General features: G+C 45.9%; 1 protein-coding gene across 1 annotated transcript in view; it reads left to right on the top strand.

Annotated features, from left to right (window-relative positions):
- Positions 1-15,890: 15,890 nt before the first annotated feature.
- The window catches only part of LOC136610018 (uncharacterized), a 75,721-nt gene continuing 69,144 nt past the window's right edge, over positions 15,891-22,467 (top strand). Inside the window, exon 1 of the mRNA XM_066589288.1 lies at positions 15,891-15,951. Coding sequence (XP_066445385.1) covers positions 15,896-15,951 — 56 coding nt within the window. The 5' untranslated portion in view covers positions 15,891-15,895. The remainder of the gene's footprint in view (positions 15,952-22,467) is intronic.

Genomic DNA, 22,467 nt, shown 5'->3' with positions numbered 1-22,467 from the left:
GAGTTGGTATTCGACTATAGCTCTACGTTGTTCATAGAGCCTGGCCAACATGTGGAGCGTAGAGTTCCACCGTGTGGGCACGTCGCACAGCAGTCGGTGCACTGGCAGCTTAAAGTGATGTTGCAGGGTGCGCAGGGTGGCAGCGTCCGTGTGGGACTTGCGGAAATGTGCGCAGAGCCGGCGCGCCTTTACGAGCAGGTCTGACAAGCGTGGGTAGCTTTTCAGAAAGCGCTGAACCACCAAATTAAAGACGTGGGCCAGGCATGGCACGTGCGTGAGGCTGCCAAGCTGCAGAGCCGCCACCAGGTTACGCCCATTGTCACACACGACCATGCCCGGTTGGAGGCTCAGCGGCGCAAGCCAGCGGTCGGTCTGCTCTGTCAGACCCTGCAGCAGTTCGTGGGCCGTGTGCCTCTTATCGCCTAAGCTGAGTAGTTTCAGCACGGCCTGCTGACGCTTGCCCACCGCTGTGCTGCCACACCGCGCGACACCGACTGCTGGCGACATGCTGCTGCTAACACATCTTGATTGCGAGACAGAGGAGGAGGAGGAGGAGGAGGGTGCTTTAGTGGAGGAAGATCCGCAGATACCAGCACCGAGCTGGGGCCCGCAATTCTGGGGGTGGGTAGGACGTGAGCGGTCCCAGGCTCTGACTCTGTCCCAGCCTCCACTAAATTCACCCAATGTGCCGTCAGGGAGATGTAGTGGCCCTGCCCGCCTGTGCTTGTCCACGTGTCCGTAGTTAAGTGGACCGTGGCAGTAACCGCGTTGGTGAGGGCGCGCACAATGTTGCGGGAGACGTGGTCGTGCAGGGCTGGGACGGCACATCGGGAAAAGTAGTGGCGACTGGGAACTGAGTAGCGCGGGGCCGCCGCCTCCATGATACTTTTGAAGGACTCAGTTTCCACAACCCTATACGGCAGCATCTCAAGGCTGATGAATTTTGCTATGCGGACGGTTAACGTTTGAGCGTGCGGGTGCGTGGCGGCGTACTTGCGCTCGAACACTTGCGCAAGCGACGGCTGAACGGTGCGCTGAACTACACTGCTGGATGGGGCCGAGGACAGCGGAGATGAGGGTGTGGGTGCAGGCCATGAGGCGGTAGTGCCTGTGTCCTGAGAGGGGGGTTGCATCTCAGTGGCAGGTTGGGGCACAGGGGGAGAGGCAGGGGTGCAAACCGGAGGCGGTGAACGGCCTTCGTCCCACCTTGTGGGGTGCTTGGCCATCATATGTCTGCGCATGGTGGTGGTGGTGAGGCTGTTGGTGTTGGCTCCCCGGCTGAGCTTTGCGCAACAAAGGTTGCACACCACTGTTCGTCGGTCGTCAGGCGTCTCTGTGAAAAACTGCCAGACCTTAGAGCACCTCGGCCTCTGCAGGGTGGCATGGCGCGAGGGGGCGCTTTGGGAAATACTTGGTGGATTATTCGGTCTGGCCCTGCCTCTACCCCTGGCCCTGGCCACCGCACTGCCTCTTGCAACCTGCCCTGCTGATGCCCTTGACTCCCCCTCTGAAGACCTGTCCTCCTGAGTAAGCGTTGCACACCAGGTGGGGTCAGTCACCTCATCGTCCTGCTGCTCTTCCTCCGAATCCTCTGTGCGCTGCTCCCTTGGACTTACTGCCCTTACTACTACCTCACTGCAAGACAACTGTGTCTGATCGTCATCGTCCTCCTCACCCACAGAAAGTTGTTGAGACAGTTGGCGGAAGTCCCCAGCCTCTTCCCTCGGACCCCGGGAACTTTCGAATGGTTGGGCATCAGTGACGATAAACTCCTCTGGTGGGAGAGGAACCGCTGCTGCCCAATCTAAGCAGGGGCCCGAGAACAGTTCCTGGGAGTGTTCCCGCTCCTGAGCAGGTGTCATTGTAGTGGAGTGAGGAGGCTGGGAGGAAGGAGGAGCAGCAGACAGAGGATTCGGATTTGCAGCAGTGGACGGCGCAGAACTGCGTGTTGACGATAGGTTGCTCGAAGCACTTTCTGCCATCCAGGACAGGACCTGCTCACACTGCTCATTTTCTAATAACCGTCTCCCGCGTGGACCCATTAATTGGGCGATGAATGTGGGGACGCCAGAAACGTGCCTCTCTCCTAATCGCGCAGCAGTCGGCTGCGACACACCGGGATCAGGAGCTCGGCCTGTGCCCACACCCTGACTTGGCCCTCCGCGTCCTCGGCCGCGTCCACGTCCTCTAGGCCTACCCCTACCCCTCAGCATGCTGTATTACCAGTGATTTGATTTCACAGGCAGGAAATAAATTGGCGCAAGACTGCAGGCCAAATATAATTTTTTCCCTTTTTGGAAAACGAAAGGCCCCACTGCCTCTAGTGAATGAATAATCTAAGTTTAATAACTGTGCTGTGTCCCTGCTAATGTGTCACAGAACGTGAGGGTAGCAGAGTTATTATAACTCTGGCAGAGCAGGTATTTTTTTTCCCAATTAAGGAAAGCAAATGGCGAAGCCAGCAGTAAAGCGTAGCTGGGTGCGTATGATTTAGCAATGTTTTTCACGCAGCTCACACGTGTCCACCGCCCGTAAGAACGGACAGAGGCTGGACAAATAGATTTGTTTCCACTTGTTTTTCCACCAAAAGGCAGCACTGCGTATATTCAATGAACATGAGAAGTTTAATAACTGTGCTGTGTCCCTGCTAATGTGTCACAGAACGTGAGGGTAGCAGAGTTATTATAACTCTGGCAGAGCAGGTATTTTTTTTCCCAATTAAGGAAAGCAAATGGCGAAGCCAGCAGTAAAGCGTAGCTGGGTGCGTATGATTTAGCAATGTTTTTCACGCAGCTCACACGTGTCCACCGCCCGTAAGGACGGACAGAGGCTGGACAAATAGATTTGTTTCCACTTGTTTTTCCACCAAAAGGCAGCACTGCGTATATTCAATGAACATGAGAAGTTTAATAACTGTGCTGTGTCCCTGCTAATGTGTCACAGAACGTGAGGGTAGCAGAGTTATTATAACTCTGGCAGAGCAGGTATTTTTTTTCCCAATTAAGGAAAGCAAATGGCGAAGCCAGCAGTAAAGCGTAGCTGGGTGCGTATGATTTAGCAATGTTTTTCACGCAGCTCACACGTGTCCACCGCCCGTAAGGACGGACAGAGGCTGGACAAATAGATTTGTTTCCACTTGTTTTTCCACCAAAAGGCAGCACTGCGTATATTCAATGAACATGAGAAGTTTAATAACTGTGCTGTGTCCCTGCTAATGTGTCACAGAACGTGAGGGTAGCAGAGTTATTATAACTCTGGCAGAGCAGGTATTTTTTTTCCCAATTAAGGAAAGCAAATGGCGAAGCCAGCAGTAAAGCGTAGCTGGGTGCGTATGATTTAGCAATGTTTTTCACGCAGCTCACACGTGTCCACCGCCCGTAAGGACGGACAGAGGCTGGACAAATAGATTTGTTTTCACTTGTTTTTCCACCAAAAGGCAGCACTGCGTATATTCAATGAACATGAGAAGTTTAATAACTGTGCTGTGTCCCTGCTAATGTGTCACAGAACGTGAGGGTAGCAGAGTTATTATAACTCTGGCAGAGCAGGTATTTTTTTTCCCAATTAAGGAAAGCAAATGGCGAAGCCAGCAGTAAAGCGTAGCTGGGTGCGTATGATTTAGCAATGTTTTTCACGCAGCTCACACATGTCCACCGCCCGTAAGGACGGACAGAGGCTGGACAAATAGATTTGTTTTCACTTGTTTTTCCACCAAAAGGCAGCACTGCGTATATTCTATGAATAATAACTGTGTTGTGGCCCTGCCTATACAATTCTTTCCCTGCAGTATCAATGGAGGGTGGAATGCTCTGCAGAGGCGATTTTGAGAAGCCCAAAAAAAATGCAGCACAGCTAACAGCAGCCTGGACAGTACTGCACACGGTTAAATATGGCCCTAGAAAGGACCGTTGAGGTTCTTGAAGGCTACACTCACTCCTAACACTCTCCCTTCCTATGCAGCACTTCTGTCCCTAATGCCAGGTGCAACGCTCTGCAGAGCCGATTTTGAGGGGAAAAAAATGCCACTGCTAACAGCAGCCAACACACAGCTATCAGTGGCCCTAATAAGGACCTTTGGGGGGTCTTGAAGCCTACACTAACTACCAATTCTTTCCCTACAGCAGCTCCGGTATAAACAGCACTGTCCCTCATCTAACTCACCAGGCATCTGAGGCGAGCCGCGGGAGGGGCCGACTTTTATATTAGGCGAACACCTGACCTCGCCAGCCACTCACAGCAGGGGGGTGGTATAGGGCTTAAACGTTGCAGGGGGAAGTTGTAATGCCTTCCCTGTCTTTCAATTGGCCAGAAAAGCGCGCTAACGTCTCAGGGAAGGAAGTGAAAGTAACCAGAACACCGCATGGTGTTCGTTACGAATAACGAACATCCCGAACACCCTAATATTCGCACGAATATCAAGCTCGGACGAACGCGTTCGCTCATCTCTAATCTTTATCTTACTCCTTGCAAATTTGGAGCTTGTTGAAGAACTGACATAATGGCATACATAAAGAACCTGAATTGTGTCACATGTCTAGCCATTGCTTTCCATTATGGAAGTAGATGGAGATATAGCTTATTGTCTGGAGCATGTATTGCAATGAGGTAGAATCACAGACATATAGCACATTCCGTTGTGCCAAATAACTGCCCACTATGGGGCTTTTTAATATATTAAATATGAGTAGTAACTAATTATTAGTCATAAAGTAATAACTAGAGTTTACAGCTGTAGATCTCATTCCGTGTGTGTGTGTGTGTGTGTGTATATATATACACTACCGTTCAAAAGTTTGGGGTCACCCAAACAATTTTGTGTTTTCCATGAAAAGTCACACTTATTCACCACCATGCATTGTGAAATGAATAGAAAATAGAGTCAAGACATTGACAAGGTTAGAAATAATGATTTGTATTTGAAATAACATTGTTTTTACATCAAACTTTGCTTTCGTCAAAGAATCCTCCTTTTGCAGCAATTACAGCATTGCACACCTTTGACATTCTAGCTGTTAATTTGTTGAGGTAAGCTTGTGAAATTGCACCCCACGCTTCTAGAAGCATCTCCCACAAGTTGGATTGGTTGGATGGGCACTTCTGGCGTACCATACGGTCAAGCTGCTCCCACAACAGCTCAATGGGGTTCAGATCTGGTGACTGCGCTGGCCACTCCATTACCGATAGAATACCAGCTGCCTGCTTCTGCTGTAAATAGTTCTTGCACAATTTGGAGGTGTGTTTAGGGTCATTGTCCTGTTGTAGGATGAAATTGGTTCCAATCAAGCGCTGTCCACTGGGTATGGCATGGCGTTGCAAAATGGAGTGATAGCCTTCCTTATTCAGAATCTCTTTTACCCTGTACAAATCTCCCACCTTACCAGCACCAAAGCAACTCCAGACCATCACATTACCTCCACCATGCTTAACAGATGGCGTCAGGCATTCTTCCAGCATCTTTTCATTTGTTCTGCGTCTCACAAACGTTCTTCTTTGTGATCCAAACACCTCAAACTTGGATTCATCCGTCCACAACACTTTTTTCCAGTCTTCCTCTGTCCAATGTCTGTGTTCTTTTGCCCATCTTAATCTTTTTCTTTTATTGGCCAGTCTCAGATATGGCTTTTTCTTTGCCACTCTGCCCTGAAGCCCAAAATCCCGCAGCCGCCTCTTCACTGTAGATGTTGACACTGGTGTTTTGCGGGTACTATTTAATGAAGATGCCAGTTGGGTACCTGTGAGGCGTCTGTTTCTCAAACTAGAGACTCTAATGTGCTTATCTTCTTGCTTAGTTGTGCAACGCGGCCTCCCACTTCTTTTTCTACTCTGGTTAGAGCCTGTTTGTGCTGTCCTCTGAAGGGAGTAGTACACACCGTTGTAGGAAATCTTCAATTTCTTAGCAATTTCTCGCATGGAATAGCCTTCATTTCTAAGAACAAGAATAGACTGTCGAGTTTCAGATGAAAGTTCTCTTTTTCTGGCCATTTTGAGCGTTTAATTGACCCCACAAATGTGATGCTCCAGAAACTCAATCTGCTCACAGGAAGGTCAGTTTTGTAGCTTCTGTAACGAGCTAGACTGTTTTCAGATGTGTGAACATGATTGCACAAGGGTTTTCTAATCATCAATTAGCCTTCTGAGCTAATGAGCAAACACATTGTACCATTAGAACACTGGAGTGATAGTTGCTGGAAATGGGCCTCTATTCACCTTTGTAGATTTTGCACAAAAAACCAGGCATTTGCAGCTAGAATAGTCATTTACCATATTAGCAATGTATAGAGTGCATTTGTTTAAAGTTAGGACTAGTTTAAAGTTATCTTCATTGAAAAGTACAGTGCTTTTCCTTCAAAAATAAGGACATTTCAATGTGACCCCAAACTTTTGAACGGTAGTGTATATATATATATATATATATATATATATATATATATATATATAGTGAAACGGTGACCGGCAAGGTGCTGGAGGGCAGGTATATTTCACCTAGGATGCTCTCCTATGCTGCTTTGGGGAGCGCTTGGGCAGATATGTGCCACCGAGCAGCCTGGGCTCGGTGGAGGAAGCCGGCAGTATAGTGTTAGTAGCATTAAGCTACTAACACGTTGTAGTGTGTAAGTGGCTCCAAGCCACATAATCCGGGCCGGCTTTTCCTGGAGTGGTCAAAGCGAAGGGTGGGATGGCCACTCCCACGTACCAGGTGAGGCTGGTACCAGGCCTTATAAAGCCTGGGCCTACAGGGCCAGGAGGAGAGCTGAGACCTCTTCAGGTCTGAGAGTCCTGGCTGGCTGTGTGCAGGAGCCATTTGTGTTACCAGTGTGTAGACAGGGACGCTCCATGTATAGTAAGTGCTCAGACGAGCAGGATTTACGTTATGTTTGCCTGATGTTAAGGCCTGTATTTTGCTTTTGTTTGCTTAGAAATAAACCCAGGCAAAGCCTGGACTAAAGACTTTATCCTATGTGTCACTGTCTCTGACTGCTTATGCCCAGGTTGCTACCGATCCTAAACGCTAATCCCTCACATATGGTGTTTGGATGCGGGCAGCGGTCTTAAAGAGACATACACCAATTAATGGACATTTTGCTGCAGCAGCTGGAGAACTGTTGCTAAGGGCAACCGCCCAACAGAGATTGACGGGAGAGTGCTGTAACCCCCATGTCCTGGGTGAAAGCTGCAATGGCGCAGCAACCAGACACTGCCACGATGGAGGAACTGATAAAGCAGCTGGTACAAATGAACGTGCAGCAACAGCAAGCGTTGGCCCAGCAGCAACAAGTGGCGGCGACCCAGCAAGAGGTCCATGAGGAGGCCATGAGAGCTCAGGCCGAGACTAATGCTCTCCTGGCGCAAAGTGTGCAGAGGTCATCTGGTTCGCTCCCCACCACCCGTACCGCGGTACAGGCGGCCTTACAAAAGATGACGGCCACAGATGACATCGAGGCCTATCTCGCGGTCTTTGAGAGAGTGGCCGAGAGGGAGAAATTACCAGCGCCTCAGTGGGCGGAGGTAGTAGCGCCTTTCCTGACCGGAGAACCCCAAAAGGCCTATTTTGACCTCGGTGAGCAGGATGCTAAGGACTATAATAAGCTCAAAGGTGAGATCCTGGCACGCTTGGGCATGGACACCCATGTGCGGGTCCGACGCGTACACGCCTGGACTTTCGCGGACGACCTACCAGCTCGCTCCCAGATGTACGACCTGTTTCACCTGGTGAGAAAGTGGCTGCAGCCAGAGGAGTCGTCCCCGGCGGAGATCGTACAAAGAGTGGTTCTAGACAAGTTCATCCGCTCGTTGCCCCCCGCAATCCAGCGCTGGGTGGGACAAGGGGGTCCCCAGGATGTGGGCCAACTCGTGAGCCTCGTCGAGAGGTATAAAGCCACGGATGACTTACTGCAAGCCGTGCCTCCTCGACGTTCCAACCCCGGGAACAGCAAGTCGGCCAGAGCACCTGGTAAGACTGTTCCGTATGTAAGGGGTGTCAAAAGTGTCCCAAAGGGAGGCGGCTCAGAGGGGGATCATGTGGGACAGAAGAGGAGTCCCAACTGGACAGTCCGGTCCCGGGTAGAACCCCAAGGGGACCGGGGCCCGATACTATGTTGGTGCTGTCTTGAGCCCGGGCATATTGCCGCCAACTGTCCACTTACCGTGGAACCCATGGACTGTGATTCTGCCCGGCGGAGGTCGATGTTCGCACGGCCAGTATGTTCTGCAGAGACTGTGTCAGAGACTGATCGACCATTATGTCACCTAAAGGTGAATGACTTTGCGGTGACAGCTCTACTGGACTCAGGGAGCTTGGTTACGCTGGTGCACTCCAGCCTGGTCGATCCCACAACCTTCACCGGCCGTCGCATGGGGGTTGTGTGTGTGCATGGGGACACCAAGGAGTATCCTATTACCCTTGTAAGACTTGAGACTCCGTGTGGACTTGCCACCCATGAGGTGGGCATCGTAAAATCCTTAATGCACACCGTGATCCTCGGGAGAGACTTTCCTCTATTTTGGGACTTGTGGCGACACCGAGGGTCGTCTGCAAATAAGGTTCATGATAATGCAAATGTGTATGATGTGTGTCCAGAACCGTTTGACCCTGACGGTACGGTTCCAGCAGTAGGGGTGACCCAAGAGAATGGGGATAACTTTCCCTTAACAGTACTAGCGGGTGAGACGGAGGTACAGGACGAAGTGGTTGCTATGCCTGACTTAGAGGTCTCACGTGCCAATTTCGGAACTGAGCAGCTCCGAGACCCCACCTTAGTAAAAGCCAGGGAGAATGTTAAAGTGATAAATGGGGAGCCTCAATTCCCAGGGGCTGATACTGTGTTTCCACACCTTGCAGTCAACCAAGAATTGTTGTATCAGGTTGACAAGGTCCGTGGGGAGGTTGTGGAACAGCTGGTGGTACCTCAGTCCTATCGTAGGATGGTCTTAGACCTGGCGCACAAGCATGTGCTGGGAGGTCATCTCGGGAGCGAAAAGACTAAGGAACGCATCCTTCAGCGTTTTTTCTGGCCGAGGGTACATGGTGATGTAAAACGTTACTGTGAGTCGTGCCCGGAGTGTCAAATAACAGCTCCTATGCCCCATTACCGGAGCCCCTTAGTGCCCTTGCCCATCATAGAGGTGTCGTTTGAGCGGATCGCTATGGACCTAGTTGGGCCCTTGGTAAAGTCTGCCCGGGGTCACCAACATATATTAGTGGTTGTAGACTATGCCACCCATTACCCCGAAGCCGTTCCTTTACGCAATACGTCATCCAAGGGTATTGCAAAGGAACTACTTCACATGTTCTCCCGCACGGGCATACCAAAAGAGATCCTGACGGACCAAGAAACCCCCTTTATGTCAAAGGTCATGAAGGAATTGTGTAAGCTGCTGAATATTAAGCACTTACGGACGTCTGTGTACCACCCACAGACGGATGGTCTGGTTGAGAGATTTAATAAGACCCTAAAAAGCATGCTAAAAAAGGTAGGGAAGGATGGGAAGGACTGGGACTGTCTGCTGCCATATTTAATGTTCTCAATCCGTGAAGTCCCACAATCCTCCACTGGGTTCTCTCCCTTTGAATTAGTTTATGGTAGACATCCCCGAGGGCTCCTTGATGTAGCTAAGGAGACCTGGGAGCACGAGTCCACCCCCTACAGGAGTGTTATTGAACACATCTCCCTCATGCAAGATCGAATTGCGGCGGTCATGCCCATTGTTAGAGAACATTTACAGCAGGCTCAAGAAGCCCAAAGCCGGGTATATAACCGGTCCGCCAAGGTGAGAACCTTCAACCCTGGGGATCGGGTACTAGTGTTGGTGCCCACCCTAGAAAGTAAATTCCTAGCAAAATGGCAAGGGCCCTATGAAATAATTGAGAAAGTCGGAGAGGTAAATTATAAGGTATACCAGCCAGGTAGGCGGAAACCAGAACAGTTGTACCATGTAAACCTAATTTTAAAAGAGAATTTGTCGTTCAAACAGACGCGTCCGACAGTCCTGTCCCAAGAAGTAGAGGGAGAGGAACATCCCGTGATTTATCTAAGCAGGAAGCTCACGCCACCAGAGAAAAATTACAGCATTGTTGAACGGGAGTGCCTAGCCATCAAATGGGCCCTTGAATCCCTAAAATACTACCTTCTAGGTCGGCACTTCAGGCTGATCACAGACCACTCTCCCTTAACCTGGATGTCACAGGCAAAAGAAAGAAACGCCAGAGTCACTAGGTGGTTCCTGACACTGCAAAACTTCAGTTTCTCTGTTGAACACAGGGCAGGAAAGCTACAGGGCAATGCCGATGCCTTGTCAAGGACGCATTGCATGACGGCGAAAGGTGTCCGACCCCACAGGCTCGAACAGAGGGGGAGGGTATGTGAGACGGTGACCGGCAAGGTGCTGGAGGGCAGGTATATTTCACCTAGGATGCTCTCCTATGCTGCTTTGGGGAGCGCTTGGGCAGATATGTGCCACCGAGCAGCCTGGGCTCGGTGGAGGAAGCCGGCAGTATAGTGTTAGTAGCATTAAGCTACTAACACGTTGTAGTGTGTAAGTGGCTCCAAGCCACATAATCCGGGCCGGCTTTTCCTGGAGTGGTCAAAGCGAAGGGTGGGATGGCCACTCCCACGTACCAGGTGAGGCTGGTACCAGGCCTTATAAAGCCTGGGCCTACAGGGCCAGGAGGAGAGCTGAGACCTCTGCAGGTCTGAGAGTCCTGGCTGGCTGTGTGCAGGAGCCATTTGTGTTACCAGTGTGTAGACAGGGACGCTCCATGTATAGTAAGTGCTCAGACGAGCAGGATTTACGTTATGTTTGCCTGATGTTAAGGCCTGTATTTTGCTTTTGTTTGCTTGGAAATAAACCCAGGCAAAGCCTGGACTAAAGACTTTATCCTATGTGTCACTGTCTCTGACTGCTTATGCCCAGGTTGCTATCGATCCTAAACGCTAATCCCTCACAATATGTATAGATATATATATAATGCCCAATAGAGACACCAACTTCATGGAGTGTCATGGAGAAATGAACACTGTGGGTATGGCCGGAGGCCTAGTCTTTATCACAGTGTAGCCTGAGAGGGAAAGGTTTGTGGAAGTATATATATCACGTCATGATGGCACCATTCCCACATTTTTATTCCAGAGACTTGTGTACCGTACCTTGGGACCTCAGGAACGGTTGAGACCCGGTAAACTTTACTTAAGTAAACTTGAATAAACAGGCAATTACAGGTATCATTCATGGCAGCAGTTACAGGCAAAAGCTCAGAGGTTGGGAGGAAAAATACACAGGAACAATACGGCCCTATAGTCCACGTTATCTATATGTCACCTGCCCTGGACATTAAGTATACCCTGGAGAAGGTAAAAAGACAGGATCCTCTCCACATATACTCTGGCAAGAAAATTACTTGGAAGAAAAAGGCTTAGCCTAGATGCACCCCACACATTCTCCGCGTGGGTGTCACGATCACATACTTCTGAGTGCTAATCCTAATGGCGGATAGCCACACGGGAAAAAATAAATGGCTGTAGTGTGAACGGGTACCAGTTATAGTGAATTGGGATTTGTTGCGATCGCTCTCTCTCTGAACCGGACTCACTCCTATATCATCCATACTCCAGACCCTTCTGGATGTCGTTCCTCTTCCTCCATCTTCCCCAACATGGAAGCTAAAGGTGCTTCCATGCAACTCCGTGTTAGTCCCTGCAGCAGGTAAGATGGAACCCTGCTCTAACACATGCTGAAGAAGACCTTTTATAACCTCACTTGTACCACATTACACAGTAGGGCAGGGTTCACACAGGGCGGATTCCCGTCGAAAATCTCGCGGTTTGGCCGCAGCAAAAACCGCGACATTTCCGCCGGGAGAACCGCCGCGGTTTAAGCCGCGGCGGCTTTGAAGCGGTCCAGCCGCATGCTTTTCCGTTGCGGCCGGCTCTCCCATAGAGGAGAGCGCGGCCGTAACATAAATAAACAAAAAAACCGACTGTAAACAGACATGCTCAATCTTTTGAAGCGGCGGCCGCAGCCGCGGTTTCAACCGGATTTACCGCAGCAGATTAGCCATCCCGTGTGGACGAGATTTCTGAGAAACCTCGTCCACATGGCTGGCTAATCCCGAGATTAGCGGCCGCTGGCGGATCTGCTGCGGCAGAACCGCAGCAAATCCGCCCTGTGTGAATGCAGCCTAAGAATAGATGCATTCAGTAGCAGAGCAGACAGGCAATGATTTTAATGGTGTTAACCCTTCAGACGCCGCAGCTGTGCAACATACATACAGAAAATTGACATGACAGTTTCCACAGTGCATCCCCATAAGACAACACATGTATGACAATTATGGAGGGGACCAGGATGTTGTTCTGGGACACTACATATATAATATATAAATATATATGCGTATAAACATATATTTGCTGCATGCCCATCGCACAGAAGTATTGCTGTTTGATTGAGGCTTGATAAAGTATAGCCTTCGCCTTTGTTCACACTGCAGTGTTATTGTAAATTATATCTGGAATGAATCCATTGCCCCTTTAATGCCTGCTGCCTATTGATTCCTGTATAGTATTTATCCTTGCTGAATCCACTGCCGAACGTGCATTGTTTTTCATTTGTGATGACTGGATGTTTTTTAATACAGCAATTTAGAAACAGGATGTACTGAATCTGCAGCTTGTACATAAATCAGTCCTTACAGGCTTTTTTCAGATGTCCTACTCTGCTCTGTCGTCCCCTAATTTGTCTGCTGGGACATTCAGTTGCTCCTATTTTTATGTAACTCATTTTACAAATCTGCATCCTGCTGTGCTCTTTCATTGTTCCTGTGTTTTATTAATTTGGTCAAAACATTTGATAAATTAATTTCATATTTTAATTCCCTTTTCCTGCTCATAACAATTTCAAAGTGAGTGGAGGTTGGTAAAGTTCAGGGCAGCATGTGGAGCTCCTGGCATATAAAGTAAAGGCACAGCTCATTTAGCACCGTGCACCTCGTTTTATTATTTCCCACTAAGGAAAAGGTAAAATAAATTGATTTCTACTTATTTTGGTATAGTACCCTTGACACATATATAGTTCACAAGTGGAATTGTCTAAGCAGAACCATAATTATTTAAAGGCTGTTTCCTGGGAAAATACCATTACAGTAATATTTTAAACCATAAACAGGAATAAGGAAATAAACCTATTCTGCACATCAAACCAAATAATGAAATAAGTTATTATATGAACTCTGCTTAAGGCTTTTATGCCAATCTTTATACATAAGCCACAACACACTGTATGCTTTAAAAAATCAAAAATGTGGAAACACCCATACAGAATGAAAACTGTTTGACAGACGGGGATGCAATTTTGCATACAAGCTGCGGGGGAGGAAGCCTGTTAGACTAGGTCACCAAAATCACAGCCATTTTGGACTTAATTCTAATTTTTCCAATGGGGAGGTAGGTGTGTGATATATCATACTAGTAGAAAACATCACCAGAAAACAACGGTGGGCTTCATTTTAACAATTAATTTGTTCTCATGTTAACACATTGATTTTATGTGAAATCAAAAAATTGACCATAACTTCTACAGAATGCGTTTGAAATGCTGCCCAACATGTTCGGGTATTAAACCTATGCTTTTCACCCATTCCTCATGAACGCTCACCAAAACATCAGTCTAAATGCTAATACATGCACCAACAATTTTGTGTTTCAGATGAGGCTAAGGACTAGAGATGAGCGAGTATACTCGCTAAAGTCAATTGCTCGAACGAGCATTGCCCTTAGCAAGTACCTGCCCGCTCGAGACAAAAGGTTCGGGTGCCGGCGCGGGGGAGTGGTGAGTAGTGGCAGTCAGCGGGGGGGAGAGAGGGAGAGAGAGATCTCCCCTCCGTTCCTCCCCGCTCTCCCCCGCAGCTCCCCGCCCCCCTCCGGCACCCGAACCTTTTGTCTCAAGCAGGCAGGTACTCGCTAAGGGCAATGCTCGCTCCAGCAATTGCCCTTAGCGAGTAAGCCTGCTCATCACTACTAAGGACCCTTTTGGGGCAATTTTTTTTACCTAAGTGTATATAGTTTGCATTGAACATAATTTATGCAACAGGGTTTAATTAAAATCTTGTACTGCGTGGTTTCTGCAGTTTCTACATATCACTGTACATGGTAAACTGCAGAGTTACTTTCAATATGTGATCTGTCAGTTAAGCTGGCCTGTTGGCTTGGTTTTCAGCTCTTTTCTCTCTTCTCCAAAATATTCTTATCAGATAATTTATGACCACAAGAAAAATAAACTTTGTTGTGGTTATGAATCAGTTGATAAAAACATTCAAAAGAGGAGAGAGAAACTAAGCCACCAGTCCAGCTTCACTGATGGATCTCATATTGAAAGACACTCTGCAGTTTACCATGTACAGTGATATGTAGAAACTGCAGAAACCAAACAGTACAAGTCAGTCTGCAGTTTATTATTTACAGTAGTGTTTTAAAGCTGCAGAAGCCAAACAGTGCAATATTTTTAATTAAACTCTGTGGCAAAAAAATGGTTTTCAGGCCAAGATACATGCATTTAAGTAAAAAAATGAAATGTGTGTTTTATTTAAAGATGCTATATACTTTCCCTAGTTATTATATAGAACTGCAAGTACTATTTTAGGCAAAGTATGACAAGAGAGTCATGAAAAAAAAACAAGAGAAAAAACAGTAGTGACCTAAATGGTCTGTTTACTATGAGTGGAGGAAGGCGGCTGTACTGATCTCCGGCCCTCTCTGCCTCTATTCCCTGAGTGATCATCACTCCTGTGCGAAAGCACCAGAGCAATTATCGCTGGGAAGACTGTGGAGTGCATGTGCAGCCGACAATCATCCCATGTAAAAGGACCCTAAGTAAAGGCGCATTTAAATGACCAAAAAGGAGCAATAATTGTTACATGTAACGCGGGCATCAGGCACTTTTTGTCTGTTCTCCGCTGGAGCCGGAAGATTACATTGTATTCTGCCAGCACTCTTGACGAGAACAATGCAGCTGTTCGCACAGCAGGACGTGTGATTAATTACACGCTGGGCTCTGCAAACAGCTCGTGGAGGCCTATTTACATGCAAAGTAAGATGATAAATTTGTAATGGACATTAGTATCCATTAACACTTTATGCAAAAAGATTGCTAAAACTTTCAATCTTTCAATCGTTTGAAAGATTATCTTTGCTTCTAAATAGGCCTTAAGACAGATATTCAAAGCAGTGATAGCCAGGGGAAGGCGAATTAACCTCGTCAGCTTACACAGCACTGCTGGAGACACAGGTTCCTACATTGGCAAATGGGCGGAAAAGTCAGTATAGCTGCCTCTACTAATCACTAATTCACTGACCACTGACAGATTGGTATGCAATTATGTGTTGCTATAATTTTTAGCTTTGTACATTATACTCTCACATTAACTACCCTCAGCACAGCACAAACTGCGGTGCTAAACTATTTGCCATATAACAATGAAATGCCTATGGAGCCGGATTGTAAAAACAAGTTCTCCTGACAAAAAAATATGTCAAAAAATGTATATCAAGAGAAAAGCTGAATAGCTTATTGCGTCTTTAGAAAATGCTTTATATAGTATGTTCTTATGAAGAAGAATTCTAAGAAATCATGGTCTTTTTATATATGGAAGAATTATGTAAGTGATGGACAATCATACTGTAACTCTGCATGCAATTATGACAACTAAATTAAAGAACTAAAGTAGACTATAAATAAGGTTAGAAATGTACTCAGTAGGTGGGTAGTTGTTAGCATAAAGGAGCACATACAAGAAAAATGACTCTACAGTACTGACAGCTAGTACCACAGCTGCACCTTGGAAAAAAAGCATCCACCTATTATTTCAACCACTGAGTTGTTTTGCTTGCAGGACTGGAAATGTAGCATGGTCTGCTATGCCTGCTGTTCTTCTTTTCAGAAAGTTGAGATGAAAGTTTCCAGGTATAATTTAAATAAAGAATTTATTGTGTGTATTCAGTTATAAAGCTATCACCATGTACTACAGAATAGAGACGTTAACAAAGAGTCCACGATGTGGAAAAAATTAGGTAGCTGGTACACAAAGCATATATTCACCTTTCAGAACAATACCACAGTTTATGCATAGATGTAAAATATCCAAAAAGTTGTCTTACTTTGTAAATACATTGCATTACATACTTACGAGTGTTACTGAGATACAGTTTCTACTATACCCTGGAGCTGCTTTTCCAATGGCTGCCATCAGTGATGTAAGGAACCTTCTGAGATAATTAAAATTTAACTTTTATTAAATATAATTTTAAAATAATACCCCACCAATACAAACACACACTAAAGAGACAAAACAAAATAATTTCATAGAGGACTACCAATTGTGTATAGTACTTTCTATGATAAATAGTTGTCCTTTGTTGGACTCTAGTGTAGGGGGCCGTATTGAGCTGTTATTATTGAGGTATTGATGATATAATATCGGTAACCTATGATATCAAGCTACGACGGATCCCGCCACCTGTACTAAACAGGTCTATGTAATGTAATGGCTCCAAACTGCGAACATAGGGCCATAGAGATTAATGAAGTCTCTGCCTGTGTTACAAAACTAGCTAGGTAGGTCTATTCCCAAAGAGATGCCTCCTAATGCTCTTATGTGCTATACTAGTGCCCTAGCCAGAGACCAGATTGATTACTCCAATTTATGTGCGCTATAGCTCATGAGAAGATGGCAACACAGTGTTGATTTGGTAGTTATTTGAAAACCAACACCAAAAATTGACGCTTTGAGCTGTGCTGTGTTCTCTTAAGGCTATACTAACTACAGTTACACGTCAGGAGACAGAGCTGCCCCTGGGTGTCACTGTGTGTGAGCCAAAAACAGGCGAGAGAGTTGCTGTCAACTATAAGGGCAACTGTTATAGTCCGTTGTCTCCATATGACTAATCACGGTTGAATCCGTGGTTAGTGCGTTACTGTCGCATTACTGTCGACGAGTTTCCGCAGCGATTTTTTGGCTGCTTTATCAGGACAAAAAAAAAAATCAGCCAAAAACTAGACAGGGTGTCATAGAGCTACATTGACGACAAAATCAAAAAAAATTATGGCCACTGGAGCACAAAAGAGGATACAATTTATTGGTTCTAAAAAAATAAAATTAGTTTCCAACTAAGGGGTTAAAAATAGACTAGAAGTGCCTGAGTTATGCAAAATACAACATCTACAATTAAAAAGATATATTCTGAGGGTTTTTTCAGATTTAATGTGAATGTTAGGAGGCTAATACAGTAAAGATTAGAATTTGCACTATGCTGAAGTACTTCAGAATTTTCCCATTGCAATAGTACCTTTATTTCACTGTCCTCATTATTTATTTTAACACAATTTATTTTTCAACATTTGCTAAAGCTGGAAGTATCTATAATGTCAGAAATAATAAAAGTGTTGAGGAAATAATTGGCACTATAAAAGAAAAGGTAAAGTAATGACAAATAATGACATGTAATCTAGTTCAGTAATGACTGCTATATCCAACACTTAACTATTGGTAAAACCTTTACTATTGCTAATACTGGTACACACTATTGTTTTAAAGGGAAATGAGGTGCCTGGTATCTAGCCCACATTCTGGGATGGCTCACAATTAGCTGCAATGTGATATTGTAACTCCCTTTATTAGCTAATAAACACCATGTGCTTGCTAAATAGTCATAGTAAGCATATTTCTAGTATCTGCAGATAGTGGGGAACCCGCTCTAAAAAGAGTGACCTCAAGAGCTCAAATGGGAATCTCACCTTGGCCTCACTAGTGGTTTCTTATATGTTCATATTACACAGTATATGCACTTATATGGTTTAGCAGTTAGTGTTCTGGGACATCAGAGAGCAGAGTAGCATGGAGTGAAACTATTTTCAACGCAGCAGTGGCCATATACCAATTGCAGCACCCCTCCTTTTAAAATGCCAAGTCATGCTTCCCTGGAGGTTCAGTCCTGTTTGTGGCCATTGGTGACACGGAGCTCTGGACAGCAGCACAGGTTCCTGCCCCTAGGCCACCAGAAAGCGATCCCATTACCAAGAGGCATCATGTGTCATGGAGACTTTACCAGCATGATTCAAGGTGCCAATTTTCCTTTTAGCATTCACTTATCAAACTTATGATCACAGTAAGGCCTTAGTCAGACGGGCGTTTTTTCGCACGATTTGCAGATCGCATGACTGATGCGCATCCGCAAATCGCGTGACCGGTGCCCGAAAATCTGCTCCTAGCCGCGTTTCATTAGAAACGGGCCAGAGCTGTCCAGCGCATTGCATTCAATGGAGCCGGCAATACAGCTGGCTCAATTGAAAGCAATGCGCTGCGGGCGAGTGTGGGATGAATTGTCGGGAAGGGCTTAAATATATAAGCCCTTGCCTGCAATTCATCCAGAAAAGTGTTAAATAAAAAAAATATATATACTTACCTTGTCCCGGCAGCCGGAGTTCAGCGCGGCTGACCTGCAGTGGGTGTGAAGGGGGTGTGAGTCAGACCTGCCCCCTGATTGGCTCAGCCTAAGCCAATCAGAGGCAGGTCTCACTCACACCCATTCATGAATTCATGAATGGGTGTGAGTGAGACCTGCCTCTGAGTGGCTCAGCGCTGAGCCAATCAGAGGGCAGGTCTGACTCACACCCCCTTCACACCCACTGCAGGCCGGCCGCGCTGAACTCCGGCTGCCGGGACAAGGTAAGTATATATATTTTTTTTATTTTAACACTTTTCTGGATGAATTGCAGGGAAGGGCTTATATATTTAAGCCCTTCCCGACAATTCATCCAGCGCTGTCCGGCAGCCCATTGCTTTCAATGGAGCCGGCTGTATTGCCGGCTCCATTGAATTCAATGGGCAAACATCGTTCTTCTCTGCCATGAAGATGATTTGTCTTCTATATGTTCTCAATGGGGTCGGCGCTGCTGCCGCCGGCCCCATTGAGCGCATATAGAGAAGAGAACAGGAATCGCAGATCGCAGATAGGTGCGATCTGCGATTTCTGTTCTATAATTTATCGGACGAGCGCATAAAAAGCGCTCATGTGTCCGATACCATTGCAAAGCAATGGTTTTAGAAAATCGCCGGACGCATGCGCATGCGCAAATCGTGCAAAAAAACGCCCGTCTGACTAAGGCCTAAGGCCTCATGTCCACTGGGTAAATTGAATTGTGGATTCCGCCGCGGATTTCGGCCGCGGTATCCGCAGCAGATTTTGCCCATAGGCAATCATTGCCATCCGCGGGTCCATTAAATTGATTTTTGCACCTGCGGATGGCATTTTAAATGATTCGCGTTTTTCATGCGCGGGAGAAAAAAACGCGGCATGCTCCATTTGCCGCGGGTTCCGCGCGGATCAGCAACATTGCTATGACAATGATAGCAATGTCTTCGGATATCTGCATGCAAAAAAATGCCATTCAAAGCAAATCCGCGCGAAATCCGCGGCAGATTCTGCGCGGATTGTATTTTTTGAGTGGACATGAGGCCTAAGAGTATGCATTATTAACATAACTCCTCTCTAGATATGAATGACGCACAACATGTTCCAGTGGTGCAAAACGTATACATTCAGACAATCCATTACAGAAGACTGGAGTCTCACCATGGAGTGCGAATGTGAAATATGATCCAGCCCATTGTCTTTATATTTAAAGGTCATTTACAGCAGTGCTCACTCATCAGATCAGACAGCGCCCTCTTAGGAGAATTTACACAATATTCTCTACATGAGTGTTTTGGATTAGTGCACATATGTACACATCAGCATCGTGTCACAAAGTATATAGGGCCATGGCCAATCCTGTAGGCTCATTTTGTATTGCATTAAACCTACTTCGTGTTAAAAAAATATTTCTTCAATTAGTCTTTATTGAAAATTGTAAAGCATTAGTCTTCTTAAACCTGGATGTATTCTCATATATTACGGATTGCTCAGTCCTGTTCATTGTCGGGTCTCCAGCTACTTTAGGCTTCTCACAGTGGTTGAACTCCCACTGATCATAAACTTATCTGAGGATAACTTTATAACTTGCCACAACTACTCTGAAAGTTACACTTTAATTAATGTGACCCTCCAGTCAAGGGCTCAGAATTAATATGCAAGTCAGTACCTATGGGGAAATGACTACTCTTCTGCAGCCTGGGCTAATCATGACACAGGGGGTGTGTCCCAGACTACTTCAGACTAGGCACTGTAGATAACCTATATAGTAGTATCACAGCTCTGTCCTAATGAAGATGAGCTAACAATCAGCCAAGGAGCAAGATTTAAGGAAAAAACAGTAGCAGGTGATCATCTCCTGTAGGTATTGACATACATATAGGATAATGAGAATCCTTGAAACTGTTGATATTTTGACCAAAATATGCAAAAATTCCAATAATAATACTTCTTTTACACCCCACAGTAATAGTGCCCCTTTTGCTCCCACAGTTATAATACCTCTTTTTGCCAATCATAGTAGTAAATTCATGTTGTGTCCTCCCCACAAAGTAATAAAGTCCACTTTGTGCTGCTGAAAAGTAATAATACTACCTATGCGCCCCCACAAAATAAATGTGCTCCTTTGTACTCCACAAAATAAATGTGACTCTCTGTGCTCCTAGAAAGTAAATTAAACCCTGTTTACACCAACAAAATATATGGGCTCTTTACCCAAAATTCTCATGTGATGGCTGCTGTGGCCCCCGTCTGAAACGCTGACCATTTGATTAAATTACTTGGTCTTACATTCATGCTATTTACTGTCACAACAGCAGTAGCTTGCAGAGCCCGACTCTTCTCCCATCTTCAGAACTGAGAGTTGAGCACTGAACATGCAGGAGGAGTCGGGCTCTGCGAGCTGCCGCTGTTGTGACAGTAAATAGCAAGAGTGTAAGACCAAGTAATTTAATCAAATGGCCAATGTATCATATGGGAGGCACAGTGGCCGTCAAGGTGGCATCTTGCTACTGTGGTGAGTGGAGCTTTTGGGCCCCCCTGGCACTGCGACCACTATTGCTAGGTCACTGATTAAAGCGGTTGTCTGACTTGTCTTTTATTCTATTGAACGCCCTACCCCACCCCACCCTTATGCTATCTTTAATTCTTCGCTGCCGGCGGGACATTGGCTGTTGTGGTTGTCGCATCACATGAGTATACAAACATGTCACCGCTGCAGCCAGTGTAAGCAAACAATGGCAGAGAGGACTGAGAGGTGAGCTGGTGCAGCGAATGATTATGAGATAAGTAATGTTTTTTTTTTTATTTTACAACATTTCCTCCCACCAGCCACAATATTTAGAATACATCAAAAACCCCTTTAATGCTCTCCCTGTATATCTCAGTAATGTTTCTGATCTGGTTATGCTTACCTGGGAGCCTGTTAGGATTTTCAAGGTTGGATAACAGTCATTAGAAGGCAGAAGAGCTCATTATTGTAGGTACTTGTCTTTGAAGGTCAGGAGCCATTAGTAATGCAGTATTCAATAACTGCTGACTTGTTTTGTAGTTAAATGAAGCATGTTTGTCATTGGAACAAGAGTTCAGTACAATGAACACCTCACGATCTGGCCTAGTAAGTTTCAGTGCAGACTATTTAACCAAATCATACCAGCGTGCGTATATATACATACACACAATGCTATTCATGTACTGATATATATATATTAGGGTGTCCAAAAATGTATATACACTTCAATAGTGGTTATTTATGTCCATTTTTAAAATCTGAATTGAATTATGGCAGCAATATGTAGTATTATGCTGTCTCTAAAGATGCAAAAGCCGTCATGTTGCTGTCAGGGGAGTCAAATAATATGGTGGAGGCACACTTGATTTTTGAGTAGTGCTGTTAATGCAAAAATCAGAATGTCTGGATGATAATGGTGACCACTTTGAATACTTAATATGACTGCAAAAGTCAAACATGGCTTACAGTTACTATCCTGTGATGTCTATATACATCACGTAATAACGCTATTATACATTTTTTGGAACACTCTGCATTTGTGTATATATATGTCATATCGTTAGTGAAAATTTATTGGAAGTTCATTTTAAGGTAGTCACAAGATGGTACTACTTCCCTAACAGGCTGGCCAGACTTTTCCCCGAACTAAAGGAACTTGTTGAAGGGGATGTGAAAATCAGGATACTTAATGCATATTTTTTGGGAATGTAGGGAAATCAACCACCTATAGGAGGCAACTTTTTCATTAAAAAATAGATTAACGGGGATTACAATCCCACTAAACCCCCATCTAGCAGTGCAACTCTTAGGCTGCATTCAGACGAACGTATATCGGCTCGGTTTTTACGCCAAGCCGATATACGTCGTCCTCGTGTGCAGGGGGAAAAGAATGGAAGAGCCAGGAGCAGAAACTGAGCTCCCGCCCCCTCTCTGCCTCCTCTCCGCCTCTCTGCACTATTTGCAATGGGGAGAGGCGGGGTGGGGACTGGGCTAATTCTC

This window comes from Eleutherodactylus coqui, chromosome 2 (genome assembly GCF_035609145.1).
Source record: "Eleutherodactylus coqui strain aEleCoq1 chromosome 2, aEleCoq1.hap1, whole genome shotgun sequence".
Classification (NCBI taxonomy): domain Eukaryota; kingdom Metazoa; phylum Chordata; class Amphibia; order Anura; family Eleutherodactylidae; genus Eleutherodactylus; species Eleutherodactylus coqui.
This window is presented reverse-complemented; position numbering and strand designations above follow the sequence as displayed.